This window comes from Protomyctophum bolini (genome assembly GCF_963924005.1).
Source record: "Protomyctophum bolini genome assembly, chromosome: 8".
NCBI classification, from domain to species: Eukaryota; Metazoa; Chordata; class Actinopteri; order Myctophiformes; family Myctophidae; genus Protomyctophum; species Protomyctophum bolini.
The window spans coordinates 29,588,253-29,599,714 of NC_137869.1; the positions used below are offsets into that span (position 1 = coordinate 29,588,253).

At 42.3% G+C, this 11,462-nt stretch overlaps 1 protein-coding gene across 1 annotated transcript; it reads left to right on the forward strand.

Annotated features, from left to right (window-relative positions):
• atp5f1d (ATP synthase F1 subunit delta) lies at positions 1-6,436 on the forward strand. The gene is made up of 5 exons (XM_080769454.1): positions 1-251; positions 937-1,090; positions 1,896-1,984; positions 5,752-5,883; positions 6,307-6,436. Exons 1-4 carry the CDS (start codon positions 135-137, stop codon positions 5,872-5,874), a joined length of 483 nt encoding a protein of 160 aa, XP_080625580.1. The 5' UTR covers positions 1-134; the 3' UTR covers positions 5,875-5,883; positions 6,307-6,436.
• Positions 6,437-11,462: the final 5,026 nt, after the last annotated feature.

The window sequence follows — 11,462 nt, forward strand, 5'->3', positions numbered from 1 at the left end:
CACTAACATAATGCTTTATGGGTAGGCAACCAACGTCCTTGTCCTATCGGCACACACACTGACTGACTGACTTTACAAGGGCTTGGGGATCCCTGTGATTCTGTTTAATCCTAATTAAAAACTATTCCGCAAGTATGATGGCAGCAAGATTTCTCCGCCGTTCTCTCCCCGCGCTGAGGCACGCGCGCTGCTACGCTGAAGTAGTCTCAGGCGCACCTCAGATGTCCTTCACATTCGCCTCTCCAACCCAGGTAGGATACGCCGTTGTGGGCGTGCAAGGCTGCTAGTTGAGGCCTAGCTATTAAAGCTAAGTTAGCTAACCACCTAATGTTACCTCAAACTATTCACTCAGTGATGATGGGGATTATGTATCCGTTGACAGTGTGCAGAACTGTTTGGCGAACACCGCAGGTCACCTTGACATCATGCAGAAGGTTCAGTTAATAGTATTGTTGCAGCTAAACTAACTGTTTGCTGGGCTAGCTTAGCTGCAGCTAAATGTCAAGGCAAGTTAACGTTCGCAGTGGCTAGCTGTCATTCACTGACTACATACAGTAAAAGGCAAGACTTTGCAGTACAAACTAAGTAAATGCACCAGTAACCCCTGGATGATTGTTATTATCTAGTGATCGTTTAAAGTCATTACCTAAACGATTTCCAGGATATTATTGTCTGGTTGGTTGCTAGATGGTAACGTTAGCATGACATTGTCTTCAATACAGAGTTGGCGATTTACATAACACAAAGTTGCATGCATTATACCAGTTGTGTGGTTCATTGCTGTTGACATTGCCTATTATAGTAATTCTTAAAATATTATAGAATATGGATTTTTTTACTGAGGAGGCTTCTTAGTGCTTACAGTCTTGATTTGTCAGATTTCAATTGGCTTATAATGGTTATATTTCACAGATGTATCACGTTCTGTTTCCCCAGGTGTTCTTCAAAGATGCCAATGTAAAACAGGTCGACGTGCCCACGCTGACCGGTGCGTTTGGTATCCTCCCTGCCCATGTGCCCACCCTGCAGGTGCTCAGGCCCGGGGTGGTCACAGTCCTCAATGACGACGGTTCCTCTGCCAAATACTTTGGTGAGATTGGATCAGAATAAGAGTGGAATGGTCTGGCGTAGGTCTTAATGATTTTATTTGGCAGAGTTTGTTTATTTTTAATGTGGTATTGATGTCTGTTTTTTAATCACTTGTTTGTTTCAAATATGTCTTTGTATTGTTTGCAACTTCCTGGTGTGTATTTGTCCTTCAAATTTCTTCAAATTACATTTTGAAGAAAAAACTGCTTTAAATGCAAAAATAGCTTTAATGGTAAAGAACGTTTTTGTCGGTAGACCTTCATGACGTTATCTGATAGCCTGATGAAGGTCTACAGTACTGACCAGAACATTTCCCATTAAAACTATTTTTGCATTTGTAGAGTTTTGCACCTTGTAGGTGTGCAAATCAAGTCATTTGAAACGGCTACAGTATTAGCCTGGAAACCAGACAAATCTGCCACAGGGAAAAATAATCCCTGGGGAGATTGGATGGTCTGGCACTTCTCAGTTTGGAAATAAATCTTCCACACCGAAGTTCCAGACTAATATCTATACAATGATATTAGTCCAGTCAGACCTTCTTTTGTAATGCTGCTTGTAATTTGCCAAGAAACTAAAATACGTAATCCTCATGGTCCTTTGAAAATGGACAATCCATCGACACGGTCTGTCATATCAGGAATCTTAAGTGATATTCATAGGGAGTGGGTACTTTATTATTACTCTTTAATTATTGAGCGTTGTGTGCTCAGAATGTGCTTGAGATCTATCATGCACCACAGTGTCATGTATTAGTAACGTGTGTGTGTGTGTGTGTGTGTGTGTGTGTGTGTGTGTACACACAGTAAGCAGCGGGTCGATCACAGTCAACGCAGATTCATCAGTACAGCTGTTAGCAGAGGAGGCTGTCGCCCTCGACCAGCTGGACATTGCAGTGAGTATGACCAGACTTTTACAGATGACAGGGCTTAAAGTTTTCCATCCCCAGGACAGATTTATGTCCTGAGGAGTTCATAGGGACCATTTATGAGATCTGTGTAGATCTGCAAAAAAAAATATTGGGGGGGGGGGGGGGGGGGGGAATTAAACAACTTCAGTGCACTGTACCTACACATGTGGGTATGTGTACAATGTAGCGATGGCCGTGGTGTGAATGGCCTGACCGAAGCAGTCACAACATAGGCTTGCTATGCTAGTCAAGTGATCTGAGGGGGGCAACAAAATGTGCTAAGCCGATCCGCTTAATAACGACCGGGCCCATGTGTGCACGTCCACTCCTCAGGGCTCAAGCAGCCCATCTTCCCCGCCTCAGCCTGACCTGGTCTAGCAGTGAGAAGTGTTATGACTAAGGCCAAACGGAATCTGCAGGTTTTTTTCTGTTTTTCTGCAGTGATTCCGGGGGAAAATCAGTGGGATTCTGCAGTGTTATCCAGGACTATAATCAATGTGTTTAGAGCAAAAATAACTCTAAATATGCTAAATAAACCTTAAAGTACCACAACAAAGTAATTAAGATCTATTAGTCAAACCTTCAACCAACCAACCAACATTTTGCCAGTAAACATCTTCAACGTTGTATAGCCTTACAGGGGGCTTCGTTATAGACAGTCAGTCAGCCAGCCACTCAGTCCGTTAACCAGCCAGCCAGTCAGTTATAGCCAGCCACCCACTCAGTCCGTTAACCAGCCAGCCAGCCAGTCAGTTATTACTGAAGGGCCTACAGTAATAATTTCAAGATATGAGTATTTTAATTGATTGGCCAGACTAGCAATATAATACAACAGAACTTCTAAAGCTGCTTCTATAAAATTAAGCATAGATTGGCACACACATTCAGTAAAGGCAACTTTGGGAAAACACCATTTCACCACCCCAAAAACTGGTGTGGACTGTGTAGGAGTGTGCGTGCCATGTTATAAATTTATGATTTATTTTTCTCTTACACCGACTTTTATCCCTTGTCTAGGGCAGGGGTAGACCAATGCAAGGTTGTGGGGTTCCCCTTTCACAATGTTTTACAAATCACATATTGGGACATGGTCTGGAAATTTCAGTCTTGGGATTGTTTTTGCTTTAACCCCTGAGATGAGAACTAGGAGGGAAGGGACAATATAACAATTACATGTTGCGATTATTGTGGCAATCTTTTTTGCAATTAGCGATATCATCTCGATAATCGAAATATGCTTAAAACCTAAAATGCCACTTTTGTTAAACACTTGAACCCTATTCTGCAGGGAACATTCACCAAAAATAGATACATTTACTGAATTTGCAGCTCGGCAAAAGCTAATTCATCCTAGTGTATGCCGGAGGACAATTTTCACAAATTAAACGTATTGCGAGTGTTATTTTATTACGATAAACTATGATAACGATTATCGTCCCATCCCTAATGGGAACTAACTTGCTGCATCCTAAAGCCAAAGCCTATTGATTTACAGCATAAATTGGTCTTTTTTTTTGTGATGACGTAACATCGCTAGCTCCCAATAAAAAAACGTTTATGAATTACGGTAACCTTTATGAATTAAGGTAACCTTAAAGGTCCTGGGTTCGATTCCTGCTGGGGACGCTGTGGGCGTGTTCTCTCCTCCGTGTCATCAGTGCCCATACCCGAGGCTGGGTTTGCGAAAGGGCCTTTCTGTGTGGAGTTTGCATGTTCTCCCTGTGTCCCCTAGGGTACGTACCCACACAAAACATGCAGTAATCCTGGTTTCTAAACTACCTCCCCCTGGCCAGCCGGGGTGCCTGATGGAGGGGAAAGGAACTGGTCGAAATAACGTGTTCCTTCCACGCGCTACGTCCGGCCAGGGAAACTTAATTATAATAATTGACACTAGGTGAAAAAAATTAGTTGCAAAATCGTGTGATAAAAAATTAGGAGATAATGTATGTAACCTTAAAAGAGTAGTTCACCCAAGGACGGATGACCTGGTCATTCAATTATTGGCTTAGGAATTATACAAAATTCAGGCTGAATTCAGGCTATGGGGTGTGTAATCAAAAATAAGTAATTTTTTTGGGTGAACTCTTAATAGTTAATCCATTAATCACCGAAATTAGTCGGTTAAACTTAACAGTTAATAACTAATCGAAACGTCTCTGCTTTTGTATGTGATGTGACGGACAAGACGGTGCACTTTCCATTTGATTCTATTTTTCATACAAAGACGCCTGCCATTGCCTGGCCCTGTATCGCAAAAGGTCAAATAACTATTTGATTAAGGAATATAATATGGCTTTTGTATTCTTTCTGTATATCAGCAAAGTGTAGATTTTTATGTTAGACATTGAGGGAAATTAAGATTCTCCAATTTTCTTTTTAAACGCCAACCGGTTAATCAAACGATAAGCTTATCAAAACGTATCCATTAACTATTAATGCATTAATCAATAATTCCCATCCCTATTGGGAGCTAATTGTTGACCCATCGCATGGTGTTAGTCAGGGCAGAGTAAAGGTTTCAGCAAATTGTCTTAATAATGCCAATTGCATGTGATTTAGTGTATTCGATATGTTGCATCTGATGATTTAATGAGATTTCAGTGAGCACCTGTGTCCGTAACCATTCAATTCGAACCTGGCATCTGTAATTATAGACCCTCAAAGCCAGTTTAATGCCAGGCTAGCAGAAGGGTTTTGACGACACTTCTTTGACCCTGTAATAGATTTACCCCCCTCCTGCACTGATGATTGCATCCCAGTTGTTGATGATGTACATAGTTATGGCAGTAGTTGGGCTGCAACACCACATCCTTGTTTAAATGTCAATCTTGTTAATACGGCACATAATCACACGCTCGCCGTAGAGGTGTCTCACACTTTGACCTTGGGCTGTGTCAGTGTCACTGTCAAGTTGACTCTGTGGCGGTAGAAGAGTTATTATTTCCTCGTTCCTCCCCACTCCATGATGACAATGCACATGGGCCAGTGCTGTTAATAAGGAGAGAAAGGTCAGTCACTGTTGAATTATAGCAGATGTGTCAAATCCCCACTGGGAGACCTTTAACTTCCAGCTACGTTTGGCATTTCTCCTTTCTAATCGCCACTGTGACAAATGGCTTTTTCAGAGCAAAGAAGCATTGGGAATTTGCTAGGCGTGTCTTTCTTCCCATTTTTCTCTTCCTCCCTGTCTGACCTTGCTGTTCTGATTTTTAGCAGTCAGGCGAGACTCAGAAGGTTTGTTTATGTTGTACAGTATTTATTATTTTTCTAGCTGGTGGCTTTGTTCATGTTTGAGGTCTAGTCTGAACTTGATCTTGATTTACTGCTGAAACATTAAGCTTATGACCAGTCAGTTGGTGAATTATTTCAATACAGATGGTAGTTGTTTGTCTCCTGTCTCCCTAAGGTGAAGCGTTGTTAAAAATACAAAAATCAATACGCATGACCTATGGTTGATAGTTACTGAATAAGATGTATTACTTTATTCTAGGTTAGAATGTTTAACTTCTAACCTGAGCAGCGCTCTTAGTATTACTGGTTCATGTCATGCATATCCAGTTTTTTATATACAGATTGGCAGGTTGCCAGCCATCATTGGAAGGTTCCTTTTTTTCTCCAAAAAGCTATAGGTAGATGGTGATGTTGGCTTTGGCTTGTGACCAGAAAATGTACTTTGCACATGCATGGTTTGCATTTTAGTGGTTTCAGGTGGAAATGTTTCATGTTCATGTGTACTGTATGTCAATCCTCAGGCTGCAAAGGCCAACCTGGAGAAGGCCCAGCTCGACATGTCCACTGTGTCCGGCGAGGAGGCCAAGGCAGAGGTTCAGATCAGCATAGAGGCCAATGAAGCCATCGTCAAGGCTCTGGAGTAGACTCCTGTGGTATGACATCTCAGCTATCGTTGATGGAGAAATTCAAAGCAATGATGTTGTGTTCTCTTTCCATCTTTAACCCATTTAGACCTGAGGATCTGGATCTGTGTCACCTTATAGCTTTTAACCACTATTTTAAACTGTTTGAGCACCACTGACATAGAAACATAAGTTATTCAGAAAACGTTTAGGATTTAAAAGTTTTGTAGAATCGGGTCTTAATGTTAATGTCCAATTCCATCCTCAACTGTACATTTTCATGATTTTGTGTAGTGCAAGCCTACCATTCTTGATGCAGAATCAATGTTGAGAACATAGGCCATTGAATTCAAGACAGGATATTTTGAAATGTGGCTAGAATGTCAATTGATGAAGCACTAGTCTTATTTTTTGTGTGTAAAACTTGGCCATTCTGTGTTTTCCCCCCTCTAGGTAACCTTTTGTTGGTTTGAAGGAACTGAAAGCGGTCCATGTTTATCTGTTTCTCAGCTCAGTCAGTAACCGCAAGTTTGTGCTTGCTTTGTACAGTGGATGAAACTATCAATAAATTTATTTGGGATTATCCTGTAGCCGTCTTTGCATTATTACTCGTACCTTCTTTGAGTATTAATTATACACTGGACACAATAGTAAACATTCTAACATGAAAATGTGTTGAGCACAGATCTATGATAAGGTGGTAGTGTGTACTACTAGGTAGGTGTTGGTTCTGGTCAATGGTGGAAAAACACTATTTAAAAAAAGAAAACTTTGTATTCTTTTTTTTAAAAGTAAAAGTATCAATACTGCAATGTAGAAATTGTGAAAAAAGAAAAAGTGAAAATCCAATATTCAAAATATACTGAGTATAAAAAGTATTGGTCTCAAAATGTGCGTAAAGTACCACAAATACAAAATACTCATTATGCAGAATGTTTCACAGGTTTTCAAATGTACAAAAGTATTTAGAAAATAGCAGATCTACAATTTCAAAAAGGTGTTGCCTCGCAAATCGTATACAGGGCTGAAGTAGTTGCCGTACTGTGGGTTTTTTAAGAATCAAAATATAGGTTTCAAATAATTGCAGTGTAGTAAAAGTACAATATTATTTACAAAAAAATACATCAATTGTACTTAAGTACAGTACTTAAGCAAATGTACTTGGTTACTGCTTCTGGACCTATGATTAATCTGAATCTTTATTTTATTATTACATATTTAAGTTCTGTATTATTTGTATATTTAAGTACTCTATTAAGAGACGTGCATGGTATGCCAGTGCCCCCTTTCAACAACTGGGTTAGACCAGGCCCAACATTTCCATTTAGGTTTGTGCAAAACTACTGAGCAGACGACATTGGGACGAAAACATGACCTCCTTTGCACGGATAAAACAAATGGTGTCCCTATTGTGTGATGTGATGGAAAAAGTATCACAGCTGTGTAGTGATTATGCTTTCTGCCACTTGGTGGCAGTAGATTACCCTATTTACAAATTGCCATTCAAGAGATTGTGTCATGCTCATACAGTACATGCCAGTGAAGTGTTCCTGTGGTAGCAGACTGCCAACAAACCTATGTCTAATGTGCAGGTCATAGAGTTGTGTTGTCAAATCACCATTTCAGGGAAGTACTTCACTCATCAAATATCTGTTGTGTAGCAACTACTGGATGTCTTAACATGACCTAGCTAAAGAAACTTCCTGTCTTTGATGTGTATCTCTCCACTGATGAGAAGTTATGTGTTAGTCACTGTGTAGTCTTGCATGGTGGTTTATCTGTTGTGGGTTGTTATTGAGCCCGCAGTCACTCCCTTGATATTCTTTAAATGTACAGTACTAGAAGGGCATGTTTGTTGTGAGTCATACATACGCGATGACCTGCAGGTTCTGTGCCGATGCCAGGAAATGTGGCCCTGAGCACACCATCCTGTGGAAAACGGGCCTTTTCTCTAGTTTCATATAACTATAGGTTTCAGGCCAGACTCACCCCAGGAGGCGACAACATCTCTTCCACGTGAGGTTTCTGGAGCTGAAACCACAACCGGTTTTGTTTTGAATGTCAAAATGCTCCAGAGCGTTTAACAACCCTCCGTTTGTGTGTGCGTGCTTTAACTCAACGTACGCAAGTGTTCAAATCAAAACACTGCCATAACCATAATAACGATGATGAAACTGGCACCTAGTTTATTTTAAGACTATTATGAGGTTATTAGAATACATGCCAGTCTCTGGCTTCTCACCTCATTAGGAGTATATCCTGGCCAGCAGTCATAACTCCCAAGAAATGTGTGTGCTCTCTATGCTCTTATTTCATTGTAAAATGTGTTTATAGATATAGATGTGTTGATTGTGTTCATAGTTCATACAGTAGATGACCAAGCTCACTACCTATTACACTTACAGATATGAAAGTCACTTCTGATCCTCTGATGTCTCCACTCACCTCGCTCCAGTATTCCTTGTTTATACAGTAAAATAGCTTAACTGAGATAAAATACAACAGTCCAATAAGTAGAACAAGTACACATAAGTGATTTATAAATGTGGCAGATGTGGTTCAGGATGGTCACATTTCAAATGTTTCTGATGGTCCATTTATAGACTGGGATCTAACTCGTTTTCCATTAATAAGCATTCTGAAAACCTCACACATCCTGTTCTCTGTTCTTCTTTCCTATCTGTCTGTCTCTTTCATTTCTCCCTCTTTCCAGCCGTGCACTCAATCACTCATCACACATCAGTCAGTCTAAAGGCCTGTGGAGACACAGGAGTTTGTAACGCCTGCCAGAGAGGTGAGATGAAACAGCCGTGTCAAAGCCATCCCTTCTTTAATCCAGATTTATGGTACGTTGAAACCCAACTCTATTCCAGTCTCTTTCCTTCACCTCGTTATAATGGTGCTCTCTACATTAAAAGGCCCAAATGCACCATGTGCTTCCCATGTGCTAGCTCTGTTCTCTCAGCTGAAGTCAGCCACTTGTAAATGTCCATCTCTTCCCACACCTTGGAAAATGTGGATACTTTAATAGACATTTGGATATACTGTACTGTAGTACACAGTAACAGGATAGGATATCTGGATATCTGGGCACCTCAATGTAAAATTTGCTATTTTGTCCAAAATGTTAGGTAAAGTAGGTAAACTAAAGTATACATGATTAGAACATGCTTAAACATTCGACAATTAAGGTCTAATATTTGCCACAAAACCTGTATATCCAATCATTTTGGGGCATAATAAGGAAGTCGAAGGATAAAACTAAGTCTGTAGTTGTTCGACTATAATTGATTGTCTAACATTTAGGTGTTTAACCCAGCACCTTAGGCATTTTATGTAGAATTGTACTTTTTACATTAGCAACCTTGTGTATTAAGGGCACACGCACTGAACACTGGAATTTGTCAAAACCACAATAACCACATAATGAACGCTGTGCCTCATAAATTAACTCTGACCTAAGTGCTCAAGTGCTGTGCATTGAGATAAAGGCATTGAGCTCCTATGCGTCAACATAAAATGGACGAAGGATTAGCTAGTAGAAGTGCTCTTACTCAAAAGCCACTCATGCTGATTTTACATATCCATCTGTGGAAGGGTGTGTAATTAAAAGGTTGTGCAGTCGGTACCCAAGAGAACATGACACATGGCATGTTGTGACACCGCATTGTGTCATCCTGAGTGGTCCCTTGGCTGCACAGTCAGCTCTCATCTTTGTGAGAGCTCGTAGTTGGACTATTCATTGTTAACTCATTCAGACCTGAGACCGACAAATGTCTTCTACATTCCATCTGTTTTCTGATAAAAAAAATTACAGTATGTTGCTATATCAGTGGTGCTCAAACGTTTTCATGTCAATACAATTAAATGTATTTGCCTGCGGACCCCCATCTCAAAATATTTTGGGTGGTCATGGCTGCTACAGCAGTGGTTCTGAGCTTGGAGAGGAGGAACACTGACCGGCTCTTGTTCATCACTTATTTTTTAATAGTGAATAGGCCAATCATATACATGATGCAAAAAATAATACCGGTCAACACAGCACTACAACGGGGTGTTTAGTAAATTAAGACTAGTTTCATCATAATAATTTGTAACCTACAGTATATTGACCTAATTTTAACTTTGTTGCATAATATCGGTGTTGCTGAAAAGCCAATAAAGGGATGCGTCTGCAGCTCAAGCTGTCATTAGAGAAAGAAAATGATCTGGGCCTGGCTGGGGTCCCACATCAGGGATCTGGGCCTGGCTGGGGTCCCACATCAGGGATCTAAATGATATGGGCCTGGCTGGGGTCCCACATCAGGGATCTAAATGATATGGGCCTGGCTGGGGTCCCACATCAGGGATCTAAATGATATGGGCCTGGCTGGGGTCCCACATCAGGGATCTAAATGATATGGGCCTGGCTGGGGTCCCACATCAGGGATCTAAATGATATGGGCCTGGCTGGGGTCCCACATCAGGGATCTAAATGATATGGGCCTGGCTGGGGTCCCACATCAGGGATCTAAATGATATGGGCCTGGCTGGGGTCCCACATCAGGGATCTAAATGATATGGGCCTGAATGGGGTCCCACATCAGGGATCTAAATGATATGGGCCTGGCTGGGGTCCCACATCAGGGATCTAAATGATATGGGCCTGGCTGGGGTCCCACATCAGGGATCTAAATGATATGGGCCTGGCTGGGGTCCCACATCAGGGATCTAAATGATATGGGCCTGGCTGGGGTCCCACATCAGGGATCTAAATGATATGGGCCTGGCTGGGGTCCCACGTCAGGGATCTAAATGATATGGGCCTGGCTGGGGTCCCACGTCAGGGATCTAAATGATATGGGCCTGGCTGGGGTCCCACGTCAGGGATCTAAATGATCTGGGCCTGGCTGGGGTCCCACGTCAGGGATCTAAATGATATGGGCCTGGCTGGGGTCCCACGTCAGGGATCTAAATGATATGGGCCTGGCTGGGGTCCCACGTCAGGGATCTAAATGATATGGGCCTGGCTGGGGTCCCACGTCAGGGATCTAAATGATATGGGCCTGGCTGGGGTCCCACATCAGGGATCTAAATGATATGGGCCTGGCTGGGGTCCCACATCAGGGATCTAAATGATATGGGCCTGGCTGGGGTCCCACATCAGGGATCTAAATGATATGGGCCTGGCTGGGGTCCCACATCAGGGATCTAAATGATATGGGCCTGGCTGGGGTCCCACATCAGGGATCTAAATGATATGGGCCTGGCTGGGGTCCCACATCAGGGATCTAAATGATATGGGCCTGGCTGGGGTCCCACATCAGGGATCTAAATGATATGGGCCTGGCTGGGGTCCCACATCAGGGATCTAAATGATATGGGCCTGGCTGGGGTCCCACATCAGGGATCTCTGGCTGCATCAGTAGGGGACAGCTGTATGATATGGGCCTGGCTGGGGTTCCACATCAGGGATCTCTGGCCTGGCTGGGGTCCCACATCAGGGATCTCTGGCTGCATATAGGGGACAGCTGTGGGTGGGCCTGGCTGGGGTCCCACATCAGGGATCTCTGGCTGCATCAGTAGGGGACAGCTGTGGGTGTCCCTAAAAAGCCTTTGCTGTGGAATGA